Here is a 19,159-nt window from a genome sequence, read left to right as displayed (position 1 = left end):
GATGACTGCAAGTCTCCAACAAATGTAGTGAGCTTCTGAAAATACTGTACTCCTGTATTTTATTACAAATACTGTCACATGCATTTCAATACCTAACGCTTATACGTTATCTAGTTATATAAATATTCTCTGCATGGCAACAACAAAAAGGTTTCAATGTTGGTAATTGTTTAACAGTATGCTTATTAAAGCTTACTTATAGGTTCATAGGTTCATAGGTTCATACTAGGCTATCTGCCCAAGGGCATTTATAAGCCTAGCTAGTAGTTAGGTGTGTGGCTTCCCACCAGTTTTAGTTTGAATAAAAACTATGCCTATCATTTTTTTGTGCTCTGTCAAGCAGTGACACTGAAAGTAATCCTGGGGTATGTTCCACAGCAGGTCTCTGGGTGATGATGAATCTCCTCCAGCACGCGCTCTATTTATAACCGTGTCAAGGTTTAAGTCTCCATATAGAAGGTTTTCTAACTACTTTAGCAACATGAGTGTCAAACGGGTATGCTATGCATTTTGCGCTGCTACTTCAGGGCTGGGGCTCGGCACCAGTTATCCATTTCTGTGAGGCCCCTTCTGAGGATATCTGTGTCAGATGTTTTCGTCAACCAAGTTTAAGAGGCAGGATCTGCCTCTGACAAAGCCAAACTGGGTTGGATCCAAAGTCTGCAAGTATCCTGAGTGAGGCTAAGATTTAACAGCTGTCCTAACTGTTGGTTTAATTCCTCGTTGTTGATGAAGCACACATTAGGGGACACCATCCGGTCCCATGGATGCTGTGTTTTTTTTTAGTGAGGTGCAGTTCACACCTGGGCGTTGGAGATGTTTGGGGCTACAATCCTCTGGAATATATATATCTCCTTTTTTGGTACACCAGCCAGTATGTTAGCAATGTGTGTGGTAGGTTCAGTATTTACATCATTCATTTTTTGAACTAATTTGCATATATCTGGGGTTCCCCTCCCTAGGTTTCTAACATAGCTAAAGAAGCCTTATGATTGTCTCTAGAGTCCCTTTTTTTTTTTCTCCAAAATTTTGCCTTGATGATTTTTATGAGAGCTCTTAGTTTTGATCAAGGCCTTTCAAGGATTTACCTTTCTCTCTATTTTGTAGTATCCTGTAGTTGTTGTAGAGCTTGTTTATGGCTGGGGTCCACCCAGACGCTTGCCTTTGGTACAGAGAGTCTTAGTTTTGTTTGTTTTGTTTGGATCCATGCAGTCCTGTAGAGGTGCTGGTAGAAGGCATTTGTAAGTGATTCAGCGGGTTTTGAGTAATGTTTACCACTGGCAGGGGGGCCTTAAAAGGAGACCACACTAGTTTTTAGAAGTGTGAAATCGGCGGGCTTTTGTTTTTTTTTTCACTGTTTTTTTTTGTTTCAGGGGGGCGGGATGAGGGACTCCAGCTTAGATTAGTTTTATGATCTGATCTCACCAGTAGTCACCTAGTATGATGGGGAGATACATTTATCCCCTCAATGTTTTGTTTTCAGGAAGGCCATGTGAGTTCCCTGAGTTTGAGAGGGTGGCTGTAACATGCTACAAAATTGCAGAGCAGTCTTTTATGAATATGGACACCCGCTTACTGTGACCCTCTCCTCTCCTCGCTCCAGGCGTGTGTGTCTCTGACTATGGAATCACCAAACACAAGTGTGTGTGTCTGGCATTTTGTTTTTTAAGGGGCTGTGACTGTTTGACACTCTGACTGTGTGGTCTATGTGTTGCATGTGTTCTGGTCTTGCCAGTCCTATGTTTGAGAGAGTTCAGCCTCCAGGTTGGCCGTATAGTTGCATCTCGCATGTATTAAGTGCAAGTACTGTAGGAGTAAGTGCTAGGCTTTACAGATAGAGAATAGTCTACTTGGGGAATCAAGTGAGATGAACTTTTCAGTGCATCTTATAATCTCAGACAAGCTTACCTGATGGTCATTAAAGCATTGCTACTTAAACACAGAGCAACAGGCACTGCAACAACATGCATTTTCTGAATAATAAGAAGCATAAATCAACAGTATAAAAATATGACAAAAAAAACAGAACATTCTGCAAAATCAAGGACAGATAAAAAGCCACTGTAGTACTTGTGTCTACCATATATGGGGGAATACTCTGCACACTTACACTGCATAACTGCTCCTTGCTTTGCTTGAACACGTCCAGAGTCACTACACGGGGGAGTGGGGTGCAACAAGTATGTCACAATTTGAAATGTCTCTGGCTGACGGTGATGGCCCTGACACATTTGTCATACTTCACAACCTCAGAGCAAGAAATCTGGACAAAGCCATAAATAGAAGTGGGACAAAGACCCAAAAAATAAGGACAATTTTTAAATATTGCTCTTATAAACTTAGAAAGATAATAGAATAGTAGGTTTTGCATTAGTATGAATTTTCTGAAGGGTATGAAATCTGAAACAAATGTCTGTCATTATTTTCTAACTTCAATCTTTAATGATTTGCCACTACTTTGCCAGAAAACCACAATTTTATGAAAAACAGACCAAAAATGTGATGCAAAAATATAAAATAGCCGCACAATACAGCTGGGAACCTGTCAAACACGGGACACTTTTTTAATATTAGTACTGTTGAGCAGCTGACACAATAAGAGAATCTACATGCATTTCTGAAATAAAAGTAATCTATAACTCTGATCATTACAATTATTTATTAATTGTAAACCCTCCACATTTTCTTCCAAAATTGCCATTTTGTGGAGTGATTATTAGGGGGAGAGCAACATTTTGAGCCAAAGTCCGGGACAGTTGAGAGGTTTGGATATACCTAATTCTATAAAGCAATTTATTTGCATGTACCTCTCAACCTCTTAATGCAGGAAATCTGGACAAGGTCAAATATATTGGGGAAACATATAGACAGTACTAAAATTGCTCTTATATAAACTTAGTTGATAAAATAACAGGTCTTGCTTTAGCATGCATTTTTCTGAAGGGTATGAAATCTGAAACTCAATGTCTGTCATTATTTAGTGACTTCATTCCTAAATGATTTGCCAGAAAGCCACAAATTTTATGAGGAACAAACCAAAAATAAGAAGCAAAAATCTATTAATTATGTGAAAATCTGGACAGTTGAAAGGTATAGTTCAGCCAGGGCTGTCTTTGAGTTTGCCGCCCTTTCCCCCTCACAAAATCATGGTCAAATGGGGCCTCTCTCCTGCAGCCATTCCAATGTTCCATTACTTGGCTATTTCACCCCATTTACCATAAACACTGTAATGTACATACTGCTTTACTTCTACAATGATCTGGATTTAATTTAAAAGTTTTATTTTAAATTTTACAGCACAAACACTAACAGACATCTGCTAAACAAAGCAATGTAGTCTCACATGAAAATGGACTTAGCATTAAAACTTCTCTGCCCTTGAAACTCACATTCATTGAAACACCATTGAAACCCACATTCAAAGAAAATGCATTTGGCCAGTGGCAGATAAAGATTAACCTTGGGCTGTTTTCAAATCATAGGCCCCTTGCACATGAAACATACATGTGTTCTTTGATACACCTTCCTGATTGTATTAAATTATATTCCTTGTATAATACAGTACAGTTGTTAGAGGATGTTTTAAATTTATTGTTGTAAACATTTTTCCAGTAAACAATGAAACAAAATGCATGCACCAATAATGACAAAACTGCCCAATTCAGAACATTTCCATCATAAAAGTCTACTCAAACTTCTACAATCCACTAGTATTAGTAAATATGCACAATCTCTGCAGAAGTAAAAGTCATCTAAATAATTACACATTAAAAAGATCTGTAACTAATGAAGAGGTTGCTGCTAGCAAACAACTTTATATTTCATTGTTTCATCTACAAATAAAGTGCCTGTTGCCCTTGAGGAATAAATTGTCCATGTTACATTAAAAAATGATAAGCTAGTAATATTGCAATAGGGAATGGATGGCAAACTGATATGTTCATAGTTACTAGGTATCTCTGCCAAAGAGGACTTTCTCAGGACTGCAACATCCACCTCCTTTAAAAGTACAACAGACTACAGTAATGCATCTACATACTATAGGAGTAGAATCCACAGCCTTCTGCATCAAAAGCAAGTACACCACCTGTTGTGCTATTAACAATACAAATTAGATCAGCATAAGCAGCACTAAACTTCCCTTCCCCTGAAGCTCTTAGGTCCTTGTAAAATCCACTCAACACTCAACTGTAGCTCTCAACTTTGCAGCACATGAGCACAAGAAATCTTGAAAAAGCCATAATTTATTGGGGGGGGGCAAAAGCCCAAAAACCAGGGACACATTTTAAACATTGCTTGTATAATCTTAGAAAGTTGCTAGAATAAAATGCTGTGCTACCGCCATGCATTTCACTGCCAAGTCTCGAACACAGGACCCTGTGCACTACAGTCAGAGCAACATAGCACTATGCCAAATCAGCTGTTGCTTGAAAGATAGGAAGACTGAAACTTAAATGGCTATCATTTAGTGAATTTAGTTCTCACTATAGCTCTCAACCTCTTAGCACAAAACACCTGGACAAAGCCAATAATGGGGGAATACAGCCCCCAAACATATTCAGTGAATTCAGTTCTCACTGTAGCTTTCAACCTCTTAGCACGAAAAACCTGGACAAAGCCAATAATGGGGGAATACAGCCCCAAAAATAGGGACATATTTCAAATATTGAATCTTATAAACTTAGACAATTCCTAGAATAAAATGTTTTGTGTTACCATGTACTTGCATTCCAATAATACGAGCTGCCACTGTCATTTATAGGTCCATAGGTTCATAGGTTGGTACTAGGCTATCAGCCCTAGGGCCTATACAAGCCTAGCCATAACAATTCCCTGGATATTTCTTCCCACAATATTTACTTCCCTGGACTCCTGTCTAGCAGGGCGACTGACGTGATCGCTGAGGTGAATTTCCTATCTCCCATCCAATTGTCAAGGTTCCTTTTGAAGAGGGCCAAGGAGTTGCTCTGCTTGACATGTACTGGCAGTGTATTCCAGAGTGGGGAGTCTCTGGGTCAGGAACCTATCCCTCCAGCATGTTTTGTTCATTGTGATGACAAGATTTAGATCCCTGGAGCATGTGGCTCTGAGGGATTGGGATTTCTTTAAGTGGAGCATGTCTAACAGCTCAGGGTTTGACATGGCCTTGTATGTTAAGCAGAGATCACCTCTGAGTAGACGATATGCCACAGAATATAGCTGGAGTTTTTTAGATGGTCAGCATAGGGCATCTGCTTTAGGCCTGTGATTCTTTTAGTGAGGTATTTCTGTGGCCTTTCCAGCTGTTGCAGATGTCTTGTGAGGTACATACCAAACGGGGCGTTGTACTCTATAATGGGTCTAATGAGGGATGAGTACAGTGGGACAATGACCTCCTTTTTTCTGGATGAAAAGCCCTTAGTGATGAGGTGTGCCACATAGAAGGATTTCCTGACTGTTGTGGCGATGTGGTTATCGAAGGTGAGACCACTGTCCACCTATGTCCCTAAGTCTCATCACACTTTCAGTGTTTAGTGTACTGCCACCTATGTGGTAATTCATGGGTACATGTTTTTTTCCAAAGGGGATAACTATACATTTCTTGGCATTAAGCTTGAGCCCATGGCTCTGTCACCAAGCATCTGTTTCTGTAAGGCCCTTTTGTAGACTATCCACATCATTTGGGGATTCAGTAATGACTCCCAGTTTGCAGTCATCTGCAAACTTTTTTTAGCCAGAGTCCCTTTGTGTTGGTCTGTACTTCAGAGAAGTAGATGCTAAACAAGAGCGGTCCCAGGACTGAACCCTGAGGTACTTCACTTGTCACCTGTCTGGAGCTGGATTTGGAGCTGGCTACTTTTACAGTCTGTAGTCTTTATATGTCTGGATTGTGAAATATAGTATAACCATATTGCATTTTAGTAATATATTTTTGTAGTACTTTCTTTACAACCTCTGACAACTGCAAAAGGGTTAACATTTGTGAGGCCATATAGTCTCCATTATTTGGCACGATGATCAGAACAGTCTGTCTTTAGCATCCATTGTGTAGCAGTTGTTGCATATTACTGTGATCCAGTCTTCTCTATAAGACTGGATTGTAAAGGATTTCTGCATTAGTTAAAAACTGTTACTCTTGTAGTTAGTGTAGAGGAATAAAGCTCAGCTTGTTAATCAACTGCTACCTGTGAGAAGGGTGCAGACTAAGGGCGCCCATCAGCAGGTTCAAGGGGGTGCACTTGCACCTGCACTCCCATGAAACAGGCTGGCTGGGAGGTTCATTTTCTTTTAATTAAAAAAAGTTTTTTTTTTAAGGCGTTCATACGCCCTTTGCGTCCAGTCGCACAGACACTTCTGTGTCTGTGCGACTGATGGTTTACATCTTCATCTTTCGCGCAGAATTTGAATTCCAAAAAAACCGTGTGGACTGGAGTCTGCAGACGAAAGTACAAGTGACAGGTAGGCGTGTGCGTTTAAGTGTTTAAGAGGTGTGTGTGTGTGTGTGTGTGTGTGTGTGTGTGTGTGTGTGTGTGTGTGTGTGTGTGTGTGTATGTGTAAGAAATAGGTATGGTGTTTGGATGTAAGAAGCAGGTAGGTAGGGCTGTGTGTGTGTGTCTAAGCTTGTGTGTAAAACGTAAAGGAGCCAAGATGCTCTTACGTTTTTAGGACAGCACAGAGATGGGCACTGTAAATTATTTTTCAAACTGCATTGCCTCATTAGATTTCCTCCTTAGTGCAATCATTAAAACCATTATGTCAGGTTTATCTGTCTCTACCCACATGCTACAATCTGGGGAAGGCCTAAAAGTTCTATTTGTTTTCCTGTCATATTGACCCACGTCATTATCACTGCATTATCAGTAATACCAAGCAAGAAAAGAGTCGCCCAGGAAAAACTCTACCAAGCCTAACAAGCAGGCTAAGTCTTTGTGTAAAGGAGAGCTCTAGTGAAAGCTAGTTGATCCTCTCTACCATTTGTTAACACCTCAGGGAACTTTGGAACCCACTAGGAAGGAGGAGAAACAGAACCTTCATCACTGCACTTAGTAGAAGGGTCAACAGGATGAGTCTTTTAGGCAGTGCTTTCCTCCTGGACTGACTGGTAGTCTTCTAGTAAACTATGGAACAGTGAAGAAAACCTTTACATGAACTACAGATGAGAAGAGAGGCAACCTGGTACTGAGACTGTGGTTTCATGCTTATTCATTTTGCTTGATTTTTCTTTTTTTTCAGCTGCTAAATGGTAATAAAAATGAGGCAGACAAATAACATCTATCTTCACTTTGCAGAAGTGGTAGAACCAGCAAGCTGTTAAGAAGTTTTTCTATTGAAATCTTTCTTTTCTAAATGTTTTATTTTACATTTCTCTGTACAAGGATATGTTGCCTCATTTTTTAGGTAAATAATATCACTGTGCTATCTCAGAGAATTGTGATCAGCTGTTATTAATGTATACAAGGGCAGTTGCACAAAACTGATAAATTATATCAGCATGCAATGCTTGAAGAGAGAGACAGCTTATATACAGCTACTGCAAGTTAATAGTACAAATAACTCATTTTAAAAGTGCAGAGTAACTGTGAACATGGTGAGGCAGATTGGTCTAGACAGTTGTAGTACATTACCATAAGAGCAGGAAGGGAAAGTATCACTGAAATGGATATTATTATTAGTCCCTCCTGGAGAACACTGTGTGTGTGTGTGTGTGTGTGTGTGTGTGTGTGTGTGTGTGTGTGTGTGTGTGTGTGTGTGTGTGTGTAAGTAAGTGCGGGGTAAGAGTGTGTATAAGTGGGGGGTCATATCTTGTAACTATCCAGATTTTTACCTCATATATTTGGTTTCTTTCTCATAAAATTGTGTTTTTTCTGGCAAATCATTGAGGACTGAAGTCAGAAAATAATGGCAGACATTTGAGTTTTAGACTTCATATCCTCAGAAAATGCATACTAATACTAGACTATCATGCCCCTATAAGATCTGTTTGAAATCGCTCAAAACAAGCCCCTTGACTTTCAAAAGACACATGGCATAAAATTATTCTGAAAAATAAGCTTTGGACCAAATACCATAGCGCCAAAGATCCCAGCGACCATCTTAAATTTAGACAAATAAGAAACATTACAAAAAAAGCCGTACTTCTAGACAAAAGAAATTACTACTGCCACTTACAACAAACTAACCAGCTAAACCCACAAAGGTTTTGGGCAGGGATAAATAGACTCTTAAAACCTGGCCAGTCCAACACCCCATACCCCTTAAACTCTTTGCAAAACAACCCAAAACAAACAGCTGATGCCTTTAATACATTCTTCACTGAAACTGTCCACTCTCTATCTAAACAACTATCCCCTGATATATCTTCTCAGCCCACCTCCCCTTCCACTTCTATTCCCCCATTACAACTGCAACCTGTACCCACATCCCTTATCTGCTCTCTTCTCCACATACTTAAACCCTCCTCTCCATCTGCTGACCTTCTACCTCCCCAATATCTGCAAATTGCAGCCAAACCACTGGCCTATCCTATTTCCATTCTGATTAACAGAACCGTTATTGAAGGCTACATTCCTTCAATCTGGAAAATCTCACATATTATTCACCTACATAAAGGTGGTAACTCAATAGAGCTTTCTAATTACCGATCCATAGCCCTTCTTTCCCCCCTTGCTAAAATCATGGAAAAATGTATCCAAAAACAGCTACTTAATCACCTGTTAAATAACAACCTCATATCCAACTGTCAGCATGGTTTCAGACCCTTCCATAGCACCACTGCTGCCCTCCTTTCCTTCACTGACTGCATCAACAAAAATCGGAACAATAATATCCTCACCTCTGCTCTCTTCATCGACCTATCCAAAGCCTTCGATAAGTTCAATCACCAGATTCTAATAAATTTAATGAAGACGTTAGCCCTAGACTCTAGTGCCATTAATTGGTTGCACTCCTACCTTCATAATAGACAACAGGCAGTACTCTGGCATAATAACTTATCCAACCACCTCCCCATTTCCCTAGGAGTTCCCCAAGGCTCTAATCTTGCCCCCCTTCTGTTTTCTATTTTTAATAATGATCTGCAAACTAGTATTCCCTTAGCTACCTGTATACAATATGCTGAAGATTCTACTCTGATCTGTTCTGCCTCATCTGCCTCTGAACTACACTCTATCACCCAGCAGACTTTTCAAACCATTGAAACATGGTTCCTTAAATTATGTCTAATCTTAAACCCTAAAAAAAACAAATTGTTACTTTTCTCCCCCACCCACAAATCCCCTCCTCTCAACTTCTCTGTCCTGCCTAATAATGGCACCAGCATATCTCCAGACCCCTCCACCAGGCTCCTTGGAGTTAAGATATATAACAACCTATCCTTTGATACTCACATAAATAATACAATAAAACTAGTCAACAGAAAACTAGGCTCCCTTTATAGAATCAAACCATTCCTTACTCCACTGGCCAGAACTTCCATTGCCCACTCCCATCTGGTTTCAACTCTCCTTTATGCCTCTCCTATTTATACTAACCTGTCCAAAACTAACCTCAATAGACTGTCTGTTGCCTATAAAAGTATCGCAAGATTTGCCTCTGGTTCTACTTTTAGAACTCACCATTGCAAAAACTTAAAGGAATTAGGATGGCTTGAATTGCAAAATCTGATCTTGTTTCATCAACTCTCCTTAGCCCAAAAAATCCTGTATAAACCCACTAATACCCCTATACTCACTTCCCTTATAACTCCTTACTGCAACCTCAAAGGCCTACATTCCTCTAGCAAACTTCTCATAGCAACTTGTAAATCCAGCAACTTGGCAGGTAGCTCCTTGTTCTCTAACACTATTGGAAAAATCCTCTTACTCTCTTCCTGACAATCTCTCTTCTATCTCCTCTCCTCACTGCTTTAAAACCCAGCGCAAAACTTTCCTTAGAACCCGCTGGCTCTGCCCCTGCATAAACCCTGACTAACATTTCCTTCTATTTCTAGTACTTCCACCTTTTCTGCTTACTAATTTTAGTCCACAGCTAAATTGTCTGTTAGTAAGTATTTTAAGTCCTAACTATTGCACCTGAAAGGACTTGCTACTTTAAATGCTCATTAACTAAGTGTAATTTCTGTTTATCAATGAATGTATTTTGGAGCTTTCCTCCCTGGGTCTATACTGACAATGGACTCAAATCCAGTTGGACCATGCCAGTCAACAAATGTAAAATAAAAAATAAAATAAAATGATGCAAACTGTGTTGTTTTATTTACTTTCTAATGAGGTAGGGGTTGTATGTGTGTGTCATACCTTCCACTGTACAGATTCTCACAGAATGTCCAGATTTTTGCCTTATATTTTTGGTCTGTTCCTCATGAAAAAAAAATTTTTTTTTGACAAATCACTGGGATGAGCTAAGGTTTTATATTTACTAAATGACATGTATTTGAGTTTCAGACTTCATATCCTTTAGAACATATATTTTAACACAAATTCTGTTATTCTGGCAACTTTGTAAATGTGTCCCTAGTTTTGGGCCTTTGTTTCCAACATTATAATAGCCTTTGTCCAGATTTCTTGTGCTAAGAGATTGAGAGGTATGGTGTGTGTGTGTGTGTGTGTGTGTGTGTGTGTGTGTGTGTGTGTGTGTGTGTGTGTGTGTGTGTGTGTGTGTGTGTGTGTACTTATGTATAAGAAGGAGGTAGCATACCCCTCAGCTGTCCAGGTTTTTGCAGAATATCCAGATTTTTGCCCCATATTCCTCCTAAAAAGGATTGAAGTTGCTAAAAAATAACAGACATTTGAGTTTTAGATGTCATATCCTTTAGAAAAATGCATACTAACACAAGTCCTGTTATTCTAGCAATATTCTAAGTTCATGAGAGCAATATTTGTAACCTGTCCCTATTTATTTTAGGCTTTGTCCAGATTTCTTGCACTAAGAGGTTGAGGTGTGTGTGTGACAGAGAGAGTGAAATGCTCTAGGTAGAGTTAACAGGTGGAATTTATTTTCAAGCAAGTGTGAGCCTCAAAGGAAAAGAAGTTTACAGCTGCTCATGCTAAGTCTGCTTAAAATGTGCAACTGTTTTGTTTAGCAAATGGTATCACTATTGTGGTATAGAATTTTAAAGCAGTGTTAGTAGTACAGCAGGTAGCATACCTGCATCTTGATGTAGAGGGCTGTAGGTTCTACTCCCACAGCATGTAGAATTGTATTTTAAGGGGGTGGGTGCTACAGTCCTGAGTATGTCTTCCTTTGTATGAGATGCCTAGTAACTACAGTTTTTCAGCTTGCCACCCATTCCCTATTGCAGTATACCAGCTTGCCATTTTTTAATGTAACACAGGAAATGTATTCTTTAAGGGCAGCAGGCACTGAATTTGTAGATGAAACACTGAAATATAAAGTTGTTTTCTAGCAACAACCTCTTCATTAGTTTCAGATCTCTTTAATGTGGAATTATTCAGATGACTTTTACTTCTGCAGAGATTGTGTATAGTAACTGATATTGGTGGATTGTAATGACAGAAGTTTTGAGTGGCCTTTTACAGTTGAAATGTTCTGAATTGTGCAGTTTGTCATTATTGGTTCATATGTTTTGTTTCATTGCTTACTGGAAAAATATTCAAAACTATAAATTTAAAACACACTCTAACAAGTGGTGCTGTATTATACAAGGAATATAATGCAAGTATATGTTATAATTAATACAGGGGAGATAATTCAATTATATTTTTTGAGGAGGTTTGTGGATCAACTCTTCATTTTGTGGAGAGGAAACACTGAAGAACTGGAGGAGTTTGTACAATATATTAATCAAATCTTTACATTTCTGAAGTTTACACATAAATATTCTATGAAAACAGTAAACTTCTTAGATGTTAATGTTGAAAAGGAGAATGATGGCGCTGTGGTTATGCATCTGCATAATAAAGAATGCCATGGAAACCATTTATTAGCCAAAGATAGTATGCACCCTCATATAAAACCATTTATTAGCCAAAGATAGTATGCACCCTCATATAAAGAATGCCATGGAAACCATTTATTAGCCAAAGACAGTATGCACCCCCATATATCTTTCAAAATGTCATTTAGAACCAGTTTTATAGAGCTTCAAGACTGAATGTGACAGATGAAGATTTTGTTCATCAAGTTGAGCAAACTAGTAGTGATTTATTAGAAAGGGGATACCACATTAATGATATACAGAACAGCATCAAGGAAGTGAGTAAACAGAGATGTTTAGGGGCCAAACCATATTTTTCTAGGAGTGAAGACTTTAGAGAAGGACATAGTAATGGGCAGAAAGATAAGAGAAAAGAAACAAACTAGAATATCATTCTATCACTCTAAAGATGCATGGATGTATAAGAATGTGATAGAGAAACACTGGAATATACTGAGACTATATAAGAGCATTAGTAGTTTAATAGATGTGAAACCTAAGTATTCACTGAAGAACTATAAATCTCTGAAGAGACAGTTATGTCAACCTAAGGTTAATGATAGGAAGCATGGCCCTACAAGGTCAGCTATGGAAAAAGGGACAAAAACAATGTGGCAGATGTAATTTCTGCAAGTATATAAACAGTACTTCTAAGTTTGAACATCCAAACCAGTTAAAGACATATGAGTTTGACATGAATGCTACCCATGAAACAAAGCACCTAGTCTATCTGACCCATTGCACAGTAGTTTCTATGTAGGGAAGACAGACAGGTCTCTGAAGGAAAGAATACGTGAACACATTTATGCTATTCATAAAAAGAACAAAGTGAACACTTTGGCTAGACACACTATTAATAATGATATGGAACATGTCTTTACATTTTTGGTTATATGGAGAACATATGAGAGTATAAGGGGGGGCTACGGAACATCACTGAAGAGCTTAAAAGTAAATGGATAGTAAGACTAAGGGCTGATAGAGGACATGGATTAAATGAATATATACCCCCTGCGTCCTAAGTTAAAGTCTAGGCAGCTATTTAGGTAAGATGTGCTGAGGAATTGTTTGCATAATAAATTACTGACTTCTTGTTACAGGCTTGTATGTGTTTTGGAGAACACAAGTGGAAAATGTAAATATTTGCAGATATATTCTGTGTTTGCGATTGTACACTGATATGTTATGCAATTTTGAATTATTATTTAGATATTTTATAAATAGGTTTTCAGAACTGTACATATATATATATATATATATATATATATATATATATATATATATATATATGTTTCAGACTTCTAGTCCAGTTAATGGCATGTACCTTGTGGAATGTTGCTTTAAATTAAAAGTGCTTGTTCACGCTAGAACAATGTATTAGTTGCTTTTAATTATGTGTCCCAAGAGGGTATATATTTAAACCAAGAGCTGTTTTTAAAATCTATTAGACATCTGAAGAAATGGGGGGGTGACCCACAAAAGTGCTTGTGTCGAATAATGATTTTTATACTGGATTTCACAGCCATCTTCAAGTCCTGATGTTTTGCTTCTCAATTATATATAATTAATATATATATATATTATATTATTATAATTAATGCAATCAGAAAGGTGCATCTAAGAACTTTTGTATGGTCCTAAAAATGTGTGAAAGGGGCCTATGATATCAAAACAGCCCAAAGGTAAACTTAACCTGCCACTAGCCAGATGCATTTTCTTTGAATGTGGATTTCAATGCTGTTTCAATGAGTGTGAGTTTCAAAGGTAGAGAAGTTTTAATTCCAAATCTATTTTCATTGTAAGACTATTGTTTTTTTTAGCAAAATGTCTATCAGTGTTTGAAATAAAAGTTGTAAATTATATTCAAATATATGTAATCATTGTAGAAGTAAAGCATAAAGCAGTATGTACACTGAAAGTTTTGAACAGTGTTTATGGCAACTGGGGAAAAATAGCCAAGTAATGGGACACTGGAATGACTGGTGTGTGTGGGGGGCTGTGTGGGAGGGGTCTGCAAAAATCCTGCGGGCTCCCCTGGTGCAGACTTTGAATTTTTCCACCTTCATTTATGTGCAATGTGACTTTGAGCAAGTCACTTAATCAGGTGGTGCTTTGGGGCAATCGGGAAATTGAGCTAGGCTCCTTAATGATCTCCTGGACAGCATGCCTAGTAACTATGAACCTGCTATTGTCATTTGCCATCCATCCCAACTGCATAGCTAATCTGTTTCAGGAAATGCTAATGACAATATCACCAGCACACCATTTTTCAATGCAACGCAAGTAACTTGCTTTTGCATTAGTAATAGTTCTCTTTAATGTAGACTTATTCAGATAACATTTACTTCTCCAGCGATTCTTTATATTGACTTATCATGAGGTTAATATTTCTAATGCTCTCATAAATACTCTTCTATTTAAACTGCTACAACTGATCTTTATACAGTTTAATGTAGTTCATCCAAAGTTACCAATAAAGTACATGTAATTTACTTCTTCATAACAATATAGGGTGTACACAGAGTGGCTATAATTGCTGGTGGGGGTACTCTATGGATGAAAGTGCCTTATGCTCTTATCTGGTCATTTTAAACTCTTTAACCTGGCTTTGCAGAACTATTGTGCATATGTGTATCTGTGTGAATTAAATAGAAATACTTTGGCTACTGTGTGTTTATGTAAAACAAATTTGAAATATGTCACTTTGGTCATTATTATTAATTCTCTGAGACAGACATCCGAGAAGGATTCACTCAATGTAACTATAATTGCAGGGTTTGGGGATGTCTGTAGATAAAAAATTACTAACCCTACTGAGCTGATAAATTTAAAAAGTCATTAGTCTGTCTTTGCAGGACTAGTATCCATTCCTTCAAAGCAAATTAGAATACTTTAATGTGGCCATTTTTATCGTGATCAAATGTGATGTAAACTCAATCAGTTTAGTTGCCCTAATTGTTGTATATGGATACTTTTGGATTATAATGCCAGCAGTCTGACTGGCCTTTTAGGGTGGAAATGTTCTGAAATGGGTAGTTTTATCATTATTGATTCATATAGTTTGTTTCACTGTTTACTGGAAAACATTATCAAAACTACAAATTTGAAATACACTCTAACAAATGTTGCTACATTAGACAAGAAAAATAATTTAAAACAATCAGAAAGGTGAGTCAAAGAAGACATGCATTTATGCATGGTCCTAAAAATGTATGCGGGGGATGCATAGTTTGAAAAAAGCCTGAGGGACAAAGGTACATTTAATCCACCACTGGCCAGATGGATTTCCAATAAATGTAAGTTTCAATGCATTTTAAATGACTATATACTTCAAGTGAAGAGAAGTTTACTGTTGCCCATGCTAAGTCTGTTTTCAGTGTGCAACTGTTTCATTTATTAAATGGCCATCATTGTTTTTTTTTGTAAAATTTGAAATAGAAGTTTTTAATTAAATCCACATCTCTGTAACCACTGCAAAAGTAAAGTCGAAAATACCATGCATACTGACAGTTTTGAATAGTCTTTGTGGTAATGGGGGTGGGTGAACCAAGTAATGGGACACTGGAATGGCAGTGGGGGGTGGAGGTGGGGAGAGGTGTGAGGTCACTGGTCCACTACCTTGCCTAGGGCCCATTTAATCATGATCCAGCTCTGGAATATGACAGCCCAAGGTCCATTTACATGTTTGTTGTGCTGTTTTCATTCAGATATGCTCTTTTCTTTACTGTTTTTTAGTGCACTTATTTCCATTAATTCAAGGCTGTCCTGTTTCTAAACATGTCTCCAAGCTTGCACATTCCTTCTTCATCTTTTTCACACACAGTGGCTCAGATTCAGGAAGGCTTACCATGAGGGGGATGCCTTAACATGGCCATTTCCTTCCTCACAATAAACCTTTTTGATTTTTACATTGTTCTACTGCTGAGGTTTCCTGCTAGTGTGGGCCTCAGCACAGACAGCAGTCTCACTGGTAGAGCTGCATAGTAACATGGCAATCCAGGAGAGCAGCTAATGCTAATTAGCCATGTGCTCTCCTCAGAAATGCCAGTGGCACCTGATTTACAGCATGTAATGATTCAGAGCATCAGCATAAAATTTCACTTTCTGGATGCTGTCAAAAGAGTGCGGTCACCCATTCACTCTAATGGAATCAGTTGTGGTGCAGGTAAGTACAGTAAAGACATGGGAGATGTTAGAGTATGTGTGTGTGCGTGTTTGTGTGTGTGTGCAGACATGCATGTGCATGAATGTAAGGGCATGAATAAAGCAGTATGGATGTGTGCATTTGTGTATGAGTGTGTGTCTGCCTGGGTGGGTGCACGGGGGGGGGGGGGTAGATAAGGAATTGAGTATGGATGTATGTGTACATTGTAGCCTGTGAATGGGTATTTCCATGACTGTGATCATCTGTGGGTGCTTGTGCATGTGTGTGCGTGTATGTGTTTGGGTGTGTGGATGTTTCTGCATATTTGTGCCTGTGTGTGTATGTGTGTTTGCATGGTTGACCATGTGTGTGTGTGTGTGTGTGTGTGTGTGTGTGTGTGTGTGTGTGTATGAGTAAATATAAGGGGTGCCTTTGCTAATGCAATGCATGAGCCATGAGTCGCTACGGAAAATGCTGCTGCTGTCAGGTCTGACTGCACTAGTGTTAGCTACTGCATGCTAATGAGCTGGTAATGAGGTATTTCTTACTGCGGCCATAGCTCAATCACATTTTCAAACCATTGTGGAAATTGCCCTACCTGTGGTAGGCAATTTACATGAGTGGTGAGCACTGTTCTGAATTCCAGGGAATGTCTATTTTTACATCATCCAGAGAAACACAAAATTGATTATAGATGCTGTACAATGTTATGTTTAAAGACAGGGAAAATATTAGAATGCAGTACTAAATCATATTGTATATCACAAGTAATCATTCTTTTCTCAGAGAGACTTCATTTACTACTGCACTCAGAGTCCTGTTTTCCAAACAGTATTTATATAGACTACAATTCTGGAAGCAATTGCAAGGTACCTTAATTAAGAAAACAGGAACCTAGATTTTGATGGTAGATAGGACCACATAACTAAGCTGGCCTAGACTGCCTATTTCCTGACTTGTGGATAATCTCTAGATTTTACACAACCCAACCTTATTTCCCTTACCACTCTCTAGGACAGATTTGTGTTTGTTAAATGCCTTCCAGAGTTGTATCACTACATTTTCAAGCTAAGTCTTCAGAAAGGATGCTTAAATCACAATCACCCTTTCTGATTATTATTTTTAGCCTAATAATCAAGTATGATGCACCTTTTGGCATACCTGACTAGGCATTTGCAACAACTGGAATGTCCGCAGAGATTTTTCACTGAAAGAATACATAGTGTAAATAATATTTCCTACATGGACCACCTCAAAGCCCTGTCCCTTAACCATGCAAGAATGAAGGAGATGCTGGCAGAATTACCCGATTTCCCATATACTTCATCCATCCTATTTCAAAGTACCCCTTGCTCTCTCCTAAATGGTACAATTAATCATAGGAAATTGAGGCTAGCCAGAACTAAAGCCAAATGGGCAAATGCAATGCAAGCCTGCCTATCTCTGAACATGAACACCAAGTAAGTGCAGTCATTAGCAGCAGCAGGGTAACACACAGAAAGAAGGGTTCTTGGATACATACAGAAAGAAACCATAGGTCTCTGTTACTTGTATTACAAATTAATGTGCCAGTCATCTGCTGGTTCTGGTAAATGCAGACTTATTTCTATGCCTCTGCACAGTTACATGAACATGTGCTGACATGCCTGCAACAAATTCAGCTATACTTCTTAATGCAGTTTCTAAAGCCCAGAGTAAATGAAAATGATTTGAGTTCTTTAACCCGGAGCTGAACCTCTCATGAAATGCTGGGCTGATATATCATGGGGATGTAAAGTAAACTGCTCGACCTGGATTTTAATTTTGTTAAAGGAATGTTGTCTCTACATTATACATCTGTTGTAGGAAAAAGTACTGAATGAATCTATACTCTGCAGTTAGACTGAGGCTGACTAACTGCCAGGTAGCCTCCAGCACAGGGATGAAGTTTAAGGTTTTTGCTATGTGTTTTATCGTAAGATGCGTTTTACACTTTAAGTGAGTCTGTTAGGGGGACTGGGGTTACATATGCCGCTGAACCTGGTGGACTACACATTACTCCTTGTCTGCTGCTGACACTGACCACTCTGTATACTAATCACTGCGTCCGCCTAGAAATATTCCATGGTTGTGGTCAGAGCAGCATGTTTGTTATGCCTTCTGTTTTACCACTGCGTTCCTGTCTAAGAAGCCTGATTATGTTATAGCGATATTTAATTTAATTTCTCAAGAGAAGATCTGTACTTAGTAGACAAAAACAAGCTACTGTACCCTGAACAGGCTATTTAAACATGCCAGTAGCCTTTCTTTCATGCTTTTATTCCTTTTGGTGAGCAAATTGGCCTGATGTCTACTGTAATAATAATAATAATAATAATAATAATAATAGTGATATCACTTTCAACATGCTTACACTGTCTAACTTTAGGCAGTAACAGGCCTCAACTCACCCGAGTGTCCTTCTGCTACAGACTCGGATGTGAACAGAAATCGTTTCTCCTTCCTCGGCTGCTCTTGCGGCATGATGCTTAGGCTTTTTCTTCCTCCACAGATGAAGTAATGCCACTAGTCCTAACAGTCTGTGAGCCCCTGGAGGAAGGGCTCTTTCCAAGTTAATCATTGTTTATGTTCATGATTCAGGGCCTCATACAGGGTCAAAACTCATTTACTACATTGGCAGAATGAGTCAGCAATAGATAAAAACAAACTACAGTGTGTCACATGAATGGGTAAATCAGCACAAGTCGGGGAGGCCCTTGACTTACACAGGCAGAGGGGCTTATCTATGAAAAAAAGTTACTAGTTCAAAAGTCCCAAGATAGAATGTAACTGAAAAATACATAATTATTAACTCCTGATGTTCTGTTTAGAGACTGTATTAGAGCAACCAAGAAACTCACACATTTTACATGTTTCAGTGCTAACTCCATGAATAGCCTGAACACATGTGACAGGACCTGGACCACAAAGGGACAGAAGCAGTATTTATTTTTACTTATTGATTTATACTTGTTAACTGGGAAGCTCCTGTTGGGCATTTCCCATTTTCAGAAGAGGCTTAGGGAGAAAATCAGTACTTTCACTAGGACCACATATACAAAGATACATACATAGTGTTAGAG

General features: G+C 38.6%; 1 protein-coding gene across 3 annotated transcripts in view; it reads right to left on the bottom strand.

Moving 5' to 3' along the window:
• The window catches only part of LOC122791752 (S-adenosylmethionine synthase-like), a 452,746-nt gene extending 433,951 nt beyond the window's left edge, over positions 1 to 18,795 (bottom strand). The window contains exon 1 of one of the 3 annotated variants that reach the window (XM_044059670.1): positions 18,488 to 18,795. In XM_044059670.1, coding sequence (XP_043915605.1) covers positions 18,488 to 18,560 — 73 coding nt within the window. In that variant the 5' untranslated portion in view covers positions 18,561 to 18,795. The remainder of the gene's footprint in view (positions 1 to 18,487) is intronic. The other 2 variants (XM_044059671.1, XM_044059669.1) reach the window with 2 other exon arrangements.
• Between the last annotated feature and the right edge of the window lie 364 nt (positions 18,796 to 19,159).

This window comes from Protopterus annectens, chromosome 17.part0 (assembly GCF_019279795.1).
Source record: "Protopterus annectens isolate FY-2018-M chromosome 17.part0, PAN1.0, whole genome shotgun sequence".
In the NCBI taxonomy this organism is placed as follows: domain Eukaryota; kingdom Metazoa; phylum Chordata; order Ceratodontiformes; family Protopteridae; genus Protopterus; species Protopterus annectens.
This window is presented reverse-complemented; position numbering and strand designations above follow the sequence as displayed.